Source organism: Gekko japonicus, unplaced genomic scaffold (assembly GCF_001447785.1).
Source record: "Gekko japonicus isolate JY-2015 unplaced genomic scaffold, Gekko_japonicus_V1.1 scaffold7177, whole genome shotgun sequence".
In the NCBI taxonomy this organism is placed as follows: domain Eukaryota; kingdom Metazoa; phylum Chordata; class Lepidosauria; order Squamata; family Gekkonidae; genus Gekko; species Gekko japonicus.
The window spans coordinates 1-19,048 of record NW_015162173.1 but is presented as its reverse complement, the minus strand read 5'-3'; the positions used below and the strand labels follow the sequence as shown (position 1 = coordinate 19,048).

General features: G+C 46.8%; 1 protein-coding gene across 1 annotated transcript; it reads right to left on the bottom strand.

The window, feature by feature from the left end:
* Positions 1-697: 697 nt before the first annotated feature.
* Positions 698-6,727, bottom strand: LOC107105682 (phospholipase A2 inhibitor subunit gamma B-like). Its single transcript, XM_015405678.1, has 4 exons — positions 6,609-6,727; positions 2,152-2,310; positions 1,022-1,177; positions 698-849 (listed from the first exon to the last, which is right to left on the bottom strand). Exons 2-4 carry the CDS (start codon positions 2,264-2,266, stop codon positions 698-700), a joined length of 423 nt encoding a protein of 140 aa, XP_015261164.1. The 5' UTR covers positions 2,267-2,310; positions 6,609-6,727.
* Positions 6,728-19,048: the final 12,321 nt, after the last annotated feature.

Below are 19,048 nucleotides of genomic sequence, written 5' to 3'. Positions count from 1 at the left end.
CAGCCACCTAGGGAGGTGGTGAGCTCCCTCTAACCAGCAGTCTTCGGTGAAGGGTTGCCTGAGAGTCGCTGTACATATGGAAGAGGACTACAGTTCGTTGCCCTCTTCCATATGCTGCATCAGCAGCGGAAAGGGAGGCAGGCGAACTCCAGTTCCTTTCACCCATTAGCAGCACCTTCGTATACCAGGAAATCACTATAAAAACATGCAAAGGGTTCTTGCTGTGATATCAGTTTATTTTGATCACAATTCAATGCAAATTCAGCCCATACACCAGATTTTCCTCTTCATAATTTATTATTTATTTATTTATTTATTTCGATTTCTAGACCGCTCATCCCTGAAGGGCTCTGAGCGGTTTACATAGTACACACATAGTAGAATTACATTACCTTACTAGGGCCACATACACTGGGAAAATGACTGCCTATCAGGCACCCGTGGCAGGGGGTTGTTGTTTCCTGCGGAGGATAAGCCCCAAGTCCCAAATATCTACCCTTTTGGTCCCCCTCTGCCCCCTTTGCATCCCCTTCACCTACACCCCGCATGGAGAAGACAGCTAAGGAGTCCCGAGTCGCCCCCTTCTGTTGGCTTCCCCTCTTAGATTCTAACTTCATTTCCAGCTTCCAACACTGATAGAATCCATTGTAGAGAGAATAGAATCCATTTGTTTCTACTGTTCAGGATAAAGCTTGTATTAAGCCGGGAATTCGGCACAGGAACATTCCGCTTCTACTGTGTCTATGGGTTTCAGGAGGTCATTTCCTTTTTCTGTGGCTCCTGTTAGTAAGTCACACAGATTTTTGGTCGCACAGCCTTTGAAGCTGACTGGGTCATAGTTGAACTTGGCTGAGAAGGAGAGAGGAAGAAAGGCTATTCATGCAAATTCTTTCTAGGGATTTGGGGATGAGCATTGTCAAAATGGATGTCAGGGTTTTACTGGGCCTCAGAAAAGAAAGCCACACTTTTTCTTTGCATTTCTGGCAACTTTTTTTGTGTCTCGGTTGTCGGTTCTACTTACGTGCCTGAAGGCCACCGGTGTACGAAATGCATTTATTCTCCTGGCCACGACATCTGACAGTAGCGTCACTCGAACAAGATTCATTTGCGTTAGGGATGCGGGCGAGGCAGCCTGGGCACTGCATCCCATTGAAGGGACGATTCTTTTGAGCCGGTACTGCCAAAAGAGAAAGCCCTTCAGTCAGTGCATGGTCCTGTCACATTCTTCCAAGGTTCTACCATCTAGCCACTTATTCTGTACAAGTCTTAAGAGGGCTTCTGATTCCCGCTTGTGTTCCGTCTTTGGCATCAACTCTGCGTCAAGCACCTGATAAACTGTTTTTTATGCATCAATTTTATCTGGGATGTTCTTCTATGGGCAGTCCAGGTTTCTTACTCTTTATGCGCCTCCCCCCCATAAGTGCCCTTTCAGATGCCGATTGAGTCTTTCCACCTCATTTGAATGATCCAATGGTGGAATTTGCCCCCATCTGTACTATTCATTATACCTAGCGATTGGGGGGGGGGTGTAACCTGGGGAGGGTGGGATTTGGGGAGGGACGGGACCTCAGTCGGGTACAAGGCCATATAGTCCACCTTCAAAAGCAGCCATTTTTGCCAGGGCAACTGATTTCTGCTATTTGGAGACCAGTTGTAATTCTGAGAGATCTCCAGGCACCATCTGGAGGTTTGCAACGCTATTAAGAGAACGTGTGATTATGAGAGATCTTCAGTCCCACCTGGAGGATCGCAACCATAAGATTGGGACAGGAGGGAGAAAGGGAATCTGGAGCTGTGGGTGGTAAAGTTTTTGAATAAAGCACATAGGACATACAGGCTCTTATGCTATCTCTCTCTCTCCCTCCCTCCCTCTCTCTCTCAGGATATCTGTTGTGTGGTAGAGGACCTCTTGTGCTGTAGTGATGCCTCCATGTTTGTAAGTAAAATAAAATACTGGGGAGACTCCCAGAGGTCTCCAGGACCCACTCCTCCCCATGGAAGCCGCCTGGGCAAGCATTAGCCCCTGGAACTTCTCCCTGCTCAAAGAAGTGGGGTAGGAAGGTTTACTTTGCATTGGCCCTAGTTCATCTAAGGGTAATGACAGCAAATATTCCATACTTGAAGGGCGCTTCAAAAAAGACAGATACTTACCTTGGATTTGTCGATTGCAAATATTTTTGTTGCAGCACTTGACTTCCAGGTGGATGTATCCGCCCTGTGGTAAGCTGGCAGTGTAATTGACTGGGTGACAATCTCGACGATTCATGCATCCCAGTTTGTTATATCTTGTCTGATCTCTGTTGTGACCCTCTGGAAAAAGACAGTTGGAAAGACAGGTCTAGATTTGCACAGGCATACAGGAAAAAAAACCCCTTTCCACTCATCTTGTAATGTAAATCCTTTCTCTGTTGTTTCTGTCATCTGTATTCGCCAAATGCACGTGTTTTGAACTCTTTCGAGGACTGCTCTTGAGAGAACAGCTCTGAAAGAACTTGTGATTGACCCAAGGTTACACCAGCAGATGTAAGTAGAGGAATGGGGAATCAAACCCAGTTCTCCCAGATTAGAGTCCGTGCTCTTAACCACTACACCAAACTGTAACTCATAACCTTTAGAAGCAAGTACAAAACATAGGACACCCTCTCTACCACATCAGAGCCTTTAAGCAGATCATTTCCAAAACAGTCCTTCAAAGCCTGATTACATTAACTAAGCAGCAAGCAAGATACACTGTTTTGAAAAGTATTTCCCTCATAAATACTCAGAGATCCTGTGGTCTCCCAACAGTGACATTCACAAACAACGGACAACCCAGAAGACTAAAGATGCATCGGAGTCCTCAACGTGATGCTTAAGCAATGGGGGGGGGGAGAATGAGAAGGCACTTATGTAAACCAAAAACACTGGGACACACTTCAGCTATAAAACTTGGTCTTAAAAGTGCCACTGGACTGTTTTGAATTGCTAGCTATGGGGAGGACACGCAGATCTGCGCAGAAAGAGAGAAAGATAGAAAGAGAGAGAGAGAGAGAAAGAAAGAAAGAAAGAAAGAAAGAAAGAAAGAGAGAGAGAGAGAGAGAGAGAGAGAGAAGAAATAAGGGGGGAAAGAGAAAGAAGGAAAGGAGGGAAAGACAGAAGGAAAAAATGAGGGAAAGAAAGAAAGAGACTGACAGCACCTGGAAAGAGAGAAAGACAAAGAAGGAAAGGAGGGAAAGACAGAAGGAAAAAATGAGGGAAAGAAAGAAAGAGACTGACAGCACCGACTTACCATGCCTTTTGGCGGGGAGGCGTAGACCGGGAAAGGAGGGTTGGGGAGGCCTTTCCTGCACTCCGTGCCTTGGAGCGGACTGGGGAAGACGGTCGGGGGGCGGGCCGCAAAAGAGAAGGAGAGGGCCAGGGCCTTCCCACCCCACCTGCCTGCCTCCCTCGACAGCTCCGGCCATGGCAGGCCCTTGAGGGCTGCTGGGCCATGCTGTGGAGGGGAAGGAGGGCACCAGGTGCCAGGGCCTTCCCATCCCACACCCTCCGGACAGTGCTGATTTATAGGGTTGCCAGCCTCCAGGTGGGGCCTGGGGATCTCCTGCTTTTACCACTGATCTCCAGCCGACAGAGATCAGTTCCCCTGGAGAAAATGGCTGCTTTGAAGGGTGGACTCTATGGCATTGTACTGTGCAGAGGCCCCTTCCCTCCCCAAACCACACCCTCTCCTGGCTCCACCCCCAAAGTCTCCAGGTATTTTCCAATCCAGACTTGGCAACCCTACTGATTTACCTTGCCTTTTGGTGGGGAGGCGCAGTGGAGCAGCAGGCGGCAACAAGACAAGCATGTGCTCTGGTGCTTGTTGCCAGTGCCGCTTCTTCGCTTTTGGAGAGGGAGGGGAGAGGCGAGGGCAGGGGCAGGCTCGGAAGCTGGCCGTAACGCCGTTCTGGGGCATTTCGACCCAAAAATAGCCCTGAGTGCATGTGCCAACCCTCGATGGAGTAAATAATGCTGCTTGGACAGTTTCTGCTCATGAAAACAGTTTAGGATAAAGCAGGATCCTCATCCCCTAGGCTTGCCAACTCCCCTGTTAGGGCGGGGGTCCCCAGATTTGAGATCCCCACCCCCGCTTTTTAAGAATTGGCCAGCGGGGGTCGCTGTAGCAGCAGCCATAGAGACAAAGGCTGGGGAGCCCCAGGTCTCTGACCATCGGATTGGAATGACAGCCCCAGGGTGGAGCAGGGGTGTTCAGGGACTGGAATGAGAGACCACGGAGTGGAATGACAGCCCCTGGGGGAGCAGGAGTGTTCAGGGACTGGAATGAGAGACCACGGAGTGGAATGACAGCCCCAGGGTGGAGCAGGAGTGTTCAGGGACTGGAATGAGAGACCACGGAGTGGAATGACAGTCCCAGGGTGGAGTAGGAGTGTTCAGGGACTGGAATGAGAGACCATGGAGTGGAGTGAGAGCCCCAGGGTGGAGCAGGAGTGTTCAGGGACTGGAATGAGAGACCACGGAGTGGAGTGAGAGCCCTACGGTGGAGCAGGAGTGTTCAAGGACTGGAATGAGAGACCATGGAGTGGAGTGAGAGCCCCAGGGTGGAGTAGGAGTGTTCAGGGACTGGAATAAGAGACCACAGAATGGAATGACAGCCCCTAGGGGTAGCAGGAGTGTTCTGAAACTGGAATGACAGGCCCTAGAGTGGAATGACAGCCCCAGGGTGTAGCAGAAGTGTTCGGAGACTGGAATGAGAGACCATGGACAGGAATGACAGCCTCAGGGTGTAGCAGGAGTTTTCTGGAACTGGAATGACAGGCCCAAGAGTGGGCTGGACAAACACTTGTCAGGGATTCTCTTGGCTGGTCCTGCATTGAGCAGGGGTTTGGACTAGATGGCCCATATGGCCATCCAGAGGGTAGCCCCCCGCTGGATGTGACATCAGAAGGGCTGGAGCTAGGGAAGTGACATCACTTGACCTTTGACCTGGAAGTGGCACCACCACCCCCCAAAGTGTCCTGGCTCCACCCCCAAAGTCCTCAGGTATTTCCTGAGTTGGACTTGGCAACCCTATCATCCCCCCATATCACAGTCCCCATCTGATTCAGGCCATAGTGGTGCTTCTAGTTGAAGCTACCCTTTAGGATTTTCTGCCGTGTTATGGCTTCCAGGCTCCCTTGTGGCCCTGTATTGGTATTTTGTACTGCTCCAGGGCTCCAAGGGAGGTTGGGTCTCCAACAGGCAATCCTCATCAGAGTTACTTCCTGCTATGTCCAATGAAAGTAGTGTGTTTAGACAGGTGTAACTCTGTTTAGAATTGCACTGTTGGGGCAGGATGTTTAGAAAGCTTCCTGGTTTGGTGGGGTTTTGGAAAGCTTTATTGCTGCTATAACGCAATGATAGCAACATGAGTATGACTGAAAGCGGAGAGGCCTAGGATGCTGAGTCATCGTCACGAGAAGGTCAGAGGTGCCTTGCTGGATTTGACTGGTAGACCATGTAGTCCAGTATTGTGTTTTATCAAGAAGGCACCCTGTGCTCTGGAGGGCCAACAAACAGGGCTCAGAAACCAAGTTCTCTCCATGAGGTTGCCTTGTGGGATGGGTATTCCATCTGCCTCTGGCTGTGGGAGGAACCCTTGAACCAATGTGGCTAGTAGCTGCTTTGGACCTCACCTGATCTTGTCACCCTAATGACCCTGAAGAACTCCATACCAGACTTTGAGTTTAATTGGTGTGATGCTGCTGGGGCTTGGTGCTGGTTTATCTCCAGATACGCCAGTATGCCTCCCACTTAGGTCACTGTCCCTTCAAGAAATGTCAACGTACAGCTTAGTCAACATCCTGAGGCCTTCAGAGATGCTGTTAGTCCATCCTCCCTTAGTTGCTCAGCATTTGAAAGCTGTTGAATGCAAGCAAGTTCTCCACATCCAAAAGAAACGTGTTTGTTGCCCTAGGTGAGATCCGTGTTTTGATGCCCCGTTTACAGATGTCAGCAGTGTTCCCTCTAAGCTGAGTTAGTGTGAGCTAGCTCACAGTTTTTTAGCCTCTGGCTCACACATTTTTGCCTTAGCTCAGGAAGGATGGTTTCAGAGCAGACTGATTTCTGCAGCAGCCAAATTGCTTGCTCACAACTTTATTGCCAGTCGCTCACAAAGTAGAATTTTCGCTCACAGGACTCCATAGCTCACAGTCCTCCAATAAAGGTAAAACTGCCCAAATGATAAGTGCCTCTCCTAGGAGTTTAATCAGGGGTCGTTTCATAGAAAAAGAGCTAGGGGAACTCATTAGCATAACTCATTAGCATATGCCACACCCCCTGACATTATCAGAAGTGTGTCATAAGGCCACACCCCCTGACATCACCGCGGGAGTGCAAGGAAGCCCCGCGAAGGCCCTCCCTGGCCCCAGGCAGGCAGGGGTGGGGAGAGGCAGGGAGGAAGCAACTTACCCTCCCTCTTCTCCTGCCTCCTCCTGGTTGAATGAGGGCCGGAAGCGGGGTGGCCGGAAGCAGGGGGCGGGGCTTCGTCGTGTGCCCCACCCCCACACCTCACCCGGGGGAACTGCGATCCCCCGCGATCCCCCCCGAAATGACCTCTGTGTTTAATGAAGGGGAAGTTCTTTCTTACTTACCCAATGGGAAGTCTGTAATCTTGCTATAACAAATTCCATCTTTGGTTTTACATATATCTATGGACTTTTGACTGCAGTCATGTAGGACACAACGGTTACAGCCAGCAACAGGTCTACCTTGAGATGAGACTAAGAGGAAAAGAAATGACAGTAAGAGTCAAACAAATATGAGTGTCAAAGTACTTGACAACAAGCACCAGCATTTCCACTGAGGCCCCATAGTGTTAGCCCAAATCACACTATTTTGGTGCAGATGGTGGACTTATGGGACCCTGTGCATAGGGGAAAGGACACTTATTCTACATAAAACACTAATACCCTACTCAGAAGGAGGAACATTAAATGTTTTAAAAAACATACTAAAGTCCCGGTCACACACAGAAGTTGCTGCGGGACAGCCACAATTGCCAGGGAGATTATACAGGCGTGATCACACGGAAACATCTGGTAAGCGTCACGCACTTGTCGCCAACCAGTATCGTCCGGCCAAAGATACGGAGTTTAAAAGTACCTGGGAAAATCCACTATCAACCGGTTGCGACGGCTGCAGACAGACGATCTCCACGTGATTGCTCCAGAGCGTTCCTCTCGCGTCCCTGCTTCCTGGTTGGAGCGCGCCGGAAACACCCGCCAATGGAAACAATGCCGTCGTGTCTGATCGTATTGGGGCACGTCAAACGCCAATACCCCCCCCCCCCCCCCCCCCCACGTTATCCGGCCCGTGTGACCGGGGCCTAAGTAATTTTAAGGAGAGAATATTTACTGTGTATGAAATTCATGGTGTGAATTAGGGGATATTTAACCCCACTGCTGTTTGTACAAAAACCCCAGTAGCTGGGGGATCCATCTGGATATGTTCCAGACTCTCATCGAGTTTGGAGCCAGGCTACAGCACAGGAAAGATGGCGAACACGGTTTAGAACTCAGTGGTCCCTAAATGTAGGCAAACCATGCTCTCTCCCCAATTTAGGCTTCCATTTGCAATATTGAGCTCCCTACTAATACTGTAAGGAGCTGCGGTGGCTCAAGTAGTTAAGACGTTGAACTGCAGGCTGTAGAAGGTCAGTAGTTCAGCAGTTCGAGACCCGGGTGCTGCATAACGGAGTGAGCTCCCGTCTCTAGTTCCAGCTCCTGCCAACCTAGCACTTCGAAAGCAAGAAATTGCAAGTAGACAAATAGGTACCACTTTGGTGGGAAGGGAACAGCGTTTCGCGCGCCTTGGTGCTTAGTCATGCCGGCCACATGACCACGGAAACGTCTTCGGACAGCGCTGGCTCTTTGGCTTTGAAATGGAGATGAGCACCGCAACCCTAGAGACGGACTCAACTGGCTTTCGAACAAGGGAACCTTTACCTTTTTATTAATACTGTACAAGGCACAATTGCAGCCAGACAGCATAGGAGAAATGTTTTGAAGTGCTTAGACTTGTTACCCTCCCCATGTTTTGAGTGGTGGGAAGCTCCAGGGTTTGATCTGCTACTTGGGCTGCTTCTTCTAGGAAGCAGCACCGGCGGCGTAAGACATTTCGTTTGGTAACATTTGCATTCTTTCCAGATGTGCAAGTAGAGGGGAAAGGGAACTTCTACATGACAGGAGAACTATCCCACAGCAGTTCCCCAGAGTGGCCCAAAGCCTGCCAGGTGCTTCATCCAACTCACACTTCTCTGCCTGTTTATTTGTGGCATATTTATCTTGCCTTTCCTTGAAGATTCTCTGGGGCTGGGCAATAAACATGGTGTGTTGGCTACGGGGTGAGAGAGCAGAGGGGGAAGGTGGGCTCTGAGGCCACCGCCGTCTGGACTGAAGACTATCGACTCCCCCCACTTTAGCCTCTCCTATAGATTCTTTAAACCCCAACCACCCATAATCAACTAAAGGGGGGGGGGGAGACAGAAGCTTTGATTAAAGGAGATCCCTAAATGTCTCTTCTCTGGAAACCTGCTAGACAAAGGCTATACTTATTTGAGAGGTAAATAGAAATGATCTCCCCCCCCTAGATATTTGACTAGAGAGACACGACAGAGATGGAAACGAACCACAAAGTCTTATTTAACAGAATGTATGTAATAGGGTCACTGCTTTCTGTGGATGGCTATAACACATAAAGTAAAACTGGCTCTAAGTTTCATCCCCCCCAAAAAAAGGTTACACACCTTTCTCCAATGAGAGTACTTTGCAGCTGAACTTCAAGTAACATCAATAAACCCTGAGGGGAGATATAATTCTCCTCTCTCCTGACAGGATATCTCAGCAGGTTCAAGGCTGGTCTGTTACCACACAGAGCTTCTGTTCACAGTGCCATATTTATCATGCCCTTCTTTCATGAAGATCTGGGCAAAACACCAGGTCCTCCCATCCTTCCCATTTTTCTGCAACAGCCCTGCAAGGCAGGTTAGTTTCAGATGAATCTAATAACCATCAGGCTTGTTTTACTGCACTGCTAGTCAATTGGCTGTAACAATAAATTTGATTTGATTTGATAACCATCAGTCGGCCATCAGTTGCTGACCCACCACTTCGCCAATGTGGGGATACAGGGGCTTGCCTTGCAATGGCTTGCTTCTTTTCTCTAGGATCAGGGACAAAGGGTGGTGCTAGGGGAACAGCAGTCCAGGAGGCACCCGCTTGAGTGCGGTGTGCCTCAGGGGGCAGTGCTTTCCCCAAAGCTGTTTAACATCTATATGTGCCCCCTTGCCCAGATTGCCCGGAGGTGTGGGCTGGGGTGTCACCAGTACACTGATGACATCCAACTCTATCTGATGTTGGGTGGTCAATCAGACTCCAGTTCGGAAGATCTGGACTGGGCATTGCAAGTCGTGGCTGGTTGGCTTAGACTGAGCTGGCTGAAACTAAACCCAGCGAAGACAGAGGTCCTATGCCTGAGTTGGGGTGGTTTGGGGATGGGCATCCCGCTACCAACCTTTGATGGGGCACCATTGGTGCCAGCGCTGGAGGTGAGGAGTTTGGGAGTGCTCCTGGATCCCTCCTTAACTATGGAGGCCCAGGTTGCAACCACTGCTAAGTTGCCCTTTTACCATCTTCGGCTGATTTGGCAATTGGTTCCCTTCCTCGACTGTGATGATCTGGCTACAGTGATCCATGCGATGGTCACCTCGAGATTAGACTACTGTAATGCTCTCTACATGGGGCTGCCCTTGTCGCAAATTTGGAGGCTGCAGCTAGTGCAGAATGCCGCGGCCAGGCTCTTGATGGGCCTCCCTAGATGGGAGCACATCCAGCCGGTGGTGAAGGCACTGCACTGGCTGCCAATAGCATACCGAATTCACTTCAAGGTGCTGGTTCTTACCTTTAAAGCCCTATATGGCCAGGGTCCAACATACCTGAGAGACCACCTTTCCCCATACATACCCCCAAAAGCATTATGGTCAGGGTCACAACATTGATTAATTATCCAAGGCCCTAAGGATGCCAGGCTTGCTGTTAGCAGGGCTAGGGCCTTTTCAGTGGGGGCTCCTACCTGGTGGAATTAGCTCTCAGAGGAGATCAGGGCCCTGTAGGACCTTGTACAGTTCCGCAGGGCCTGCAAGACGGAGCTCTTCCACCAGGCTTTCAAGTAGGAGCCGCCCACCACTACCATCAACCATTATTATTATTAACATCATGGTACTACGTTGGCCCTCCATGAGATCGAGCCAGAGCATCGTGGGAGGCCGGAATACCGCTGAATTGGGACTCTAGTATTGCATCATAGTATGCCATCTCAAACTGACTGAAGAACGACCATTATTGCGAGCATTTTAACTGTGTGATATATGATTGTTTTATCTTGTTTTTAAATGTTTTATGCTGATTTGGCACATGTTGGTGTTAACTGAGCTGCCCTGAGCCCATTTGTGGGGAGGGCGGGATACAAATCTAAACAACAACAACAACAACAACAACAACAACAACAACAACAACAACAATAATAATAATAATAATAATAATAATAATAATAATAATAGGCCAATATCAAAAACCTAGTTTAAACTTTTACAACAATACATGTATTTATTAGAATGGAAGTTTAAAACAAACAAGGGCCCAATGAAAGCCTTGTTGAAACGTTCAAGTGGCCTGAACACAAGGGCCAATACACATGACCTGATGTGTTTCTGCCCTATTGGGGGCCTTCTTCAGAGGTCAAACAGCTTGAGGTACACGTCACAATATTACATAAGACAATAAGATAACCAATAAGTTAACCCTGGGCCAAGAAAAGAAAAGTTAAGCAGCAAGATCAATAGACAGAAGACAAAGATGTTTGTGAGGCCTCTAAAGGTGAGAGTCATGTGTCCGGTGCCAAATGCACAGCTGCTGAATTAGAACATCTTCCGATTCTGGTCCAAAAAGCACCTGTGTGGGCTACCTTAGTAAGAGCTAGAGGGTCCTCAAGCAAATAGCAGTGGGCCAAGTTTGTTTTCCCGTCCCTGTATCTTATTTAGACTCAGAGGAATGCCTGGCCCAAGGAATAATTTGTACCAAGTCTCCAAAGTCTTAATCCAATACTATGGCCACTACACACACTGCCTCTAGTCTCTCTGTGACAACATATAGCTGTGTTTCTTCTTGTACAGATGCAAACCTGTCCCTTCCCTTCAGTTATTGGAGGAGTGCTGTTGGTTCTCCCAAACCCTAATGGGTGCTTGGAGAAAGCCGTTGGGTAACACTTGAGAGACTGGCTGAGACAATCCCAACAGTCCTTTATAAATATAACTGTGCCTTTTGTCATTGGCCACTTTCTGCTGTGTGTGTTAAGACAGAGTGATCCGCAGAAATCAGAACATTCTCTCTATTTAGTCTCTTGATGCTAGAATAGGTGTAGCCTCATAGAGAATTAGGTATAGCGTAGGGCTTGAGATCGGATGTCAATGCTGGTGTATGCCTTGTATTGCAATTCTGGTCTATATTTATATGTACAAGTTTATATTTGTGGAGGCAGTTCCTGTTTATGTGTTGTACTATGCTTAAACTCAATAAACAATTTTAAAAAAAGAAAGAAAAGAAATCAGAACAGAAGATTGCTGCAGTATGAATTTCATTGGGTTAACACCATGATTGTAAACGTGAATGAGAACTTCTGAGTTTGTGTGTACCATGCAAAGAGTTGGAGGAAAACATTCGCTTTTGTCAACTCTGGTTGTGGGTCCAAGAAGATGGTTGTTAGAGGACTGGAGAACATCTGCATGTCCTCAGTGCAGACTGAAACTAATTTCAAGCCTTTTGAATCCCCCATGGGTTTAAACCAAGGCACCCTTGTGGTGTTCATGTAGAGCAAGCCCACTGACCTATCATTTATTAATACTGGTTTTATTAATAATGGATTCATTTCAAGCAGAACAATTTTTTTTCTGTACTAAGAAAACCAGATGCTGCCAGACACAAAGGAATGTATTAAGAGATAGTATTAAGGACCAGGGGTCATTTCGTAGAAAAAGAGCTAGGGGAACTAATTAGCATAACTCATTAGCATATGCCACACCCCCTGACATCAGGGGCCCTGCGGTGGACCTGCAAGGCCGGTGGGAGTGCGAGGAAGCCCCGCCAAGGCCCTCCCTGGCCCCAGGCAGGCAGGGGTGGGGAGAGGCAGGGAGGAAGCAACTTACCCTCCTTCTTCTCCTGCCTCCTCCTGGCTGAATGAGGGCCGGAGGCGGGGCAGCTGGAAGCAGGGTGCAGGGCTTCATCGTGTGCCCCACCCCCACACCTCACCCGGGGGAACTGCGATCCCCCGCAATCTCCCCCGAAATGACCTCTGTTAAGGACTGTTGTGAACTGTTCTCTCTGTCAACCAAAATGTTACAAATCAAGTCCGAGGCACCGTCTCTCACAGGGGAAAAACGGCTTCTGTTGCGAACTCTTTTAAAAGTACCCCCCCCCATTCTGTGTATTGCTAAGGGATACCAAAGGATTATTTCTATAATATTGAATAGATTTCATAATAAACTTTTGTAAATATGAGTTTCTTAAGCAATAACGTCGAATGGTTTTAAGATCCTTATTGCTGTTAGGAATTCACATAGAGAGAAATTGATGGGACAATGCATTTTAACAGAGAGACTTGAATATTCTCCCCACCCATTTCATTGAGTGGGGAGAATGGAACCCCTGCATTTTGGGTTGAGGTTTTCCCCCCTGGCCCTTTTGGGCACAGCTATGAAGTAACTCAAGAGGACCGTGGTCTCCAATGACCCACCTGAATGGCTATCCTAAGGTTAGTTACACCCATCAGTCCACTGAAGTCCCTGGGCTTAGAAGCATGTACGTCTGTTTAGAATGGTGCTGTCAGTGGCCTCTGATGCATGTAGTCTAATGAGGTAGAACTTGCTTCATCAGCTGCATGGTGCGTGCAGATCGAAATGATCTGTCTGGTGACCTACAGTGGCCTATCGCTGAAGCCACATTAAAGGTCTATTGCTGAAGCCACGTTGATGATTCCTCATGTTCTTTAGCTCTGCTAGATAGTTCCAGGAATCCTGGTCGCCAGCTCTGCCACTTACTTTCAAATCCACCCCCCCCCACCGAAGATCCTTGGCTCATTCTACCCACTTCTGATCTCCTAGAATCACCTCCCTCTCTGTGTATTCCTCCCCTCATCTCCATAGTTCTGGTTCCCAGACTCTAGACTGCAGAGGACTAGGCACCCTATCTCATCTCCAAGAATCCCAGGGTGACAGATTCTCCTTCACTCACCCCTCTACTCACTTCTCTTCAGAGAACCCCTGACTTTCTCAGCTTCCTTGCTCTAGCCCACGTGCATATTCCCTTCTCAAGGATGATAAGAAGAATGGTGGATTTGGGATTCCTACTCACCTGGAGAAAGCAGGGCCAAAAGGAGACAAGCACTCACTAGGGCCTTCATGGTGCTGCAAAGATGAAGAACCAGAGAGAAGTCAGATCAGAAGGGGAGTCCGATGCTGAGTCCAGGGATTCACCTCCAGGAATTTATAGGCCACCGACAGAAGCCACATGGCAGAAACTGGGAAGAACTGGCTTGGTGAGATGTTGAAAGTGATGGGAATTGGGAAGATTGCACTTTTTCTCAGAAATCCCTTAATGTTGTCCTGGAAACATTGGAGTCTGAAGAAATATGTTTCTGGAACCCCACGTGATTTTGCCAGTAGTGTCTGCCAGTCCCCTCTGGCCACAGTCTTGCCCCACTGGATTTGGGGAGACATGTCCCTAAGCAGCCTGAAAGAGATCAGTTTGTTCCACATACAATCTTCTCTTCCCAGCATTTTTGAAGATGTGTATGTGAAATATTGTCAATTTTGAGTTCTGAGCAACAGAAGGATATCAGGTCAAGGGTCCTCCTCAGGTGGTGTGTGGGTAACACAAACTGGAAAAACAAATCTTCAAAGTTCTGCATGATGTTTATTCCAGAAGGGAAGCTAGTCTGTTGCGCCAGAAGCTTTTTAATGACTAGCAACACGTCTTCTGGATTTTTATTTTCTTTTGCCACAATAGACTAGCATGGCTACCCCACTGGAATTAGCATAGCAGAATAAAAAAGGAGTCCAGAAACCCCATAAAGAGAAACAGAGTTTATTACATCTTAAAGAGTCATGAATCAGAGTTTGCTTCATCAGATGCATGAAGTGCGCATCCAAAGCTCATCTATATTCATGTTTAGGATTAGGAGCCACAGAAATCCCCCCCCTTTGAAACTGGCCTCTCTTTTCAACGTTTCCCCATTACTCCCTTTCCAACTTTAGGTTCTTTCTGCTATGAATGTACACTTCATACATCTGGTGAAGCGAGCTCTGACTCTACTCCCAGCTTCCCTTCCAGGTTCTGAGGTTTTGCCTCTCATCATCTGCTGCCCAGCTCCTGGTCACCATGGGGACTATTTACTGCCTTGTGCGCCCCTGGAGGAATAGCCACTTCCCAACTGCCTCCCCCCCCAAACTTTTAAAAAAATATTGTATCCAAGATGGGGGAGGTCTATGTGGTACAGAGAACCACTGCCAGCATCAAAAGTTATTAAGTATTTATTAAATAGAATATGTCCACAAGCATTCTTTTGGCACAGCACCAGACTGAACAAGGGATTCCAAAGAAATGGTAAAACGCAATTCCTCTGTCCTTCTCTCTATACATGCCCTATCAAATGTTAGTATATAGGACAGGCTCCTTAGCTTAACATGTTATAGAGTTGCCATTTGCCACTTGCAGCTGTTTCCAGCTCTGCAGGCCAGCACACGTTGTTAGGCCTCAACCCCCTCCTCACTTGGAAGGATGAGCTTAGTACCTACAAACAGTTGATACAAGCAACCTTCCCTCTCTTAGCATCCCATAGGCTCAATCATTCAAGACTCATCCCTGGTCTGCAAATAAGAGATCAAAATAGATCCTCAGTCACATGAAATGTGTGCCACTGAATATGGACCAGAGGCATGTCTGAAACCTGTTCCCAAAGGTGCAAAGATCTGCTTGGAAAGGAGAGGGGAGGGAGCTTAATCATTCTATTATCTTTAGCTGAACCTATTAGCATTTCTTAAGAGGTAGCTGAGGTGATCCTGTAAAGCCAATGACTGACTTCCTCCTCCCTGCCTGCTCTCTGCCCAGAGAGAAAGAGAAAAACTTTTAAAACACAAAGACCAATTTCACACAAGAGCTGCGCCGCGGTCACGCCTCCCTTTGCCCCGCTTCTATTGGTCAATTTCCCACTTGAAGCCGCGCGGCTGCATTTTGACCTGCAGCTTTGCCCAATTTTCCCCGCGGTTTCGTGATCTTAAAAAAATAGGATCACAAAACTGCGGGGAAAATCGGGCAAAGCTGCGGGTCAAAATGTGGCAGCACGGCTTCGAGTGGAAAGTTGACCAATAGAAGTGGGGCAAAGGGAGGCGTGACCATGGCGCAGCTCTTGTGTGAAATTGGTCAAAGTGAAGATTCTGTTCATTTCAACCACCAAAGGGGGTGGGGGTGGGGTAAAACTAACATGAATGCAGATGCCTTATCCTGATGGCAGCAGGATGACAAGTTGGTGATGATTCCTGTTGAAGGTGTAAAGACTCTATATGGAAAAGATGGAATAAAATTTGCAAGATCCCTGGTAGGTAGAACTGCTGAGAATCTGGGTCTCTCCCCTGAGCCCATCCTTTTTGTGCACTACAACAGTCGCCGTTACCACACCTAAGGCTGAACAGAGTGCTCCTGATATCAGAGATGGTTTCTTTATGTAAAAATAAATGTATGGAAAGAGCTCTCTCAGCCCCACCTACCTCACATGGTGTCTGTTGTGGGGAGGGGAAGGGAAAGGAGTTTATAAGCCCTCTGAGACACCTTTGGGTAGTGAAGGGCGGGGTATAAATCCAATCTCTTCTTCTTCTTGTTGTTGTTGAATATGTGGGGCACCCTGAATGCTGGACAGAAAACTAGCTAGAGCTAGTTCCACTTCCCTGGAAGGAGGGTTGCCAACTCTGGATTGGGCAAATTCCTGGAGATTTTGGCTTGCAGACTGTTTCCCTACTTGTTCTGTGGGACATCAGCTATCCCATAGAGAGTATCAAAAACAAGACAGGCTTTGGTGTGAATACAATAAAAAAATAAGCACACCAAAGAAAATCACTCTTCTATCATTTTAACACACTTAGTTGTACTTATATAAGAAATTTCCTGTATTAAACAACATTTTCATGGGCATAAGCAAAGCCAGTAAATAGTAACATAAATACAATACAAAACAATGCAAAATCTTGACTTCCGGCGCTGCGGCGCTGCGCTACGGGCGTGTCTCTCGGGAGCTCCCGAGACGCCCGACTCGTGTGCGCTCTTTTCAGAGCCCCCCGAGGTGTGGGGTGGCTCCGCTTCGTTCTCCTGGAGGGAGACCAAGGGCATGCGGTTTTCCGCCCCCCCGTTTCCCTGGCAAGGATGGGGGCGAGACCGGCGTACCTCGAAGCGGGAGCATCATGAAGAACATGAACATGGTCGCCATGTTCCCGCCAAGCAGCTGCCAGCCATGTTTTTAAATCTTTAATGTTATTGCTGCACGGGTGCATCACAACGGAGAGCCAGCTACAGATTGTCCCCCTTTGGATTTTGCTGTGGGAGAATGAGGACAAAGACCCCCAGTGAGTATTCCCTGACTTATGGAGAAGCGGCCGCGGAAAGATAAGAGGGACGCGAGAGAGATGAAAAGTGACGGGGGAAAGCCTATTGCCTCTGCTTTACTACAAATATTATGAATACTACTAAATAGACGTATGGACTGTTGAGAGTTTTGTTGGTGTTGTAATCAAAGGAAATATACTGAGATTTGACTAACAGAAAGTGACTGTGATAAAGGGAAAATGGTGGCGGAGGATGTTACCGAGGGCTCAGACCAAGATATACTGTTCAGTGAACTTATGGGAGAGCAATTTCAAAAAACATTGTCAAATATAGTGAGACAAGCATGTGAAGAGGCTGTGAAACAAGCTTGTAAAGTAGCATGTGAGGATTTTTTCAAAAACTTATCAGGTGTAAAGGTAGAGGAGAAGGGCAATGGAGAACAAATGCAAGGAATGCAAAGGCGGGCTGAAGCTCAGGAAGTGGAACAAGAGAGTGAGACTTATAATATCCAACCTATAGGCAAAGAAGGAGAGTTCCAAGAGGTGGATACTCGGGTGTGTATATTGGAGAACCAAAGTATGTTCAAAACACAAAAAGGGAAAAAAGGCTTGCTGGAACTTAGTGCCAGGAAGAAGATGAGGACAACAAGAGGAAAGAAACTAAGGAAAAGCGTGATGAGGATTAAAAGCTCCAAATACCCAAACAGGACTGTAAAGGGATCTGGACAAGAACTCTGGAAATTCAGGAATTTAGAAAAAGATATACAAGAATTTAAAAATCTGCGACATGTGGAAGAAAACGGGAGAAATCAAGAAAAGAAGCAAGTTGAATTTAGTGTGATTGTAATGATTGATATGTGTCAGATATAAGCATTGTTATCCATGTTAACAAATGGAAAAGATGGATGTAAGGTGTAAGGATTTATTCATCTCTCCTTTCTTTGATCCTTCCAATATAAGTTAACTGGACATGGAATTTGTGGGGATGTCAGAAGTATGAAATTTACCTGGTTTGTTAACATATTGAAAATGAAATTTGAGATTAGCCCTAATGGTGAAATTAAAAATGTGTGTTGCTACTGGTTATAAAAGGAATGCTGATGTAGATATCGGAGGCAATAGGTAAATGGGCCCAAGATTAGTTGGTAGCTTAGGGCAATTTGAGTTGACCTTGATTTGGAATTTATTTTTGAGATGGGAGTGATAAGTAATAACTGAGTAAGGATTATGAACTGAGAAGACAGTAGAGGTGATTGGAGAACGGTTATTTGTAGGTTTCTGTGGGAACATGACTTGGTTTGCCATTTTTGTATTTGGTTGTCACTTTTATAAGTTATTTGAAAATGATTAATGATCAGATTTAATCAGCAGGCCATATAAATCAATTTTCTCAGTAAAATTTAGATTTTTAGGTTTGAACTGAGGACACCAAGGATACAGAATTTAGGAATGAAGTTATAAGTGGTGTTTTCTGGAAATGTTAGATAAGTGGAGGAATAATAAAAATCAGAGATAGCAGATCAAATAATTTGTGAGCATAATGGGGGAGAGTTATTGTCTATTTAATTGTTTGCTCAAGGTGATATGTTAAATGGAGTTGAGGATTTGTGTTTGTCACTGTTATATGTGTGTGTTTGTCTTTTATTGCAAAAAAATCAATAAAAATTTATTTAAAAAACAATGCAAAATCTTGATACAGTTGTTCTTAACATCTGCTGATTTATGTACAGAACTTAATTTAATTTTTTTACTGTATTATATTTTAATCTTTTAAATTGTTACTTCATATGCTGTGAACCACCCTGAGCCTGCTTGCAGGGTAAGGTGGGATATAAATCAAATCAATCAATAAATAAAAAATTCCAGGAGGGACCTGGCAACCTTCTATTCGCCACAGAATCTAAGGGACTGTCGTTGAGTGAGGGTGCTGAGAATTCTGTTGAAGACTCCTAACATGGAAATTAGTCTGTAACTACAAAAAGCAAGCAAACAAACTTCATCTCCCAGGGATTCCTGGGGAGACTGATGGACAGGGTTTGTGGAAGTGAGGTATCTCAGTGAATTATAGTGCTAGAGTCAATGTTCCCTGTAAGCTGTCGAGTCTTGTGAGCAGAAATTCTACTTAGTGAGCTACTGGCATTAAAATTGTCAGTGAGCGATTTGGCTACTGCATAAATTAGTTTGCTCTGTAGCCATCCTTCCTGAGTTAAGATGAAAATGTGTGCACCGGAGGCTTAAAAATGTGAGCTAGCTCACACTAACTCAGCTTAGAGGGAACACTGGCCAGAGTCCACCCTCCAAAGCAGACCTTTCCTCTGTCATCTGGAGCTCAGTTGTATTTCTGGGAGATCTTCAAATTCTACCTGCTATTGCCATTCGGAATCTGAAATC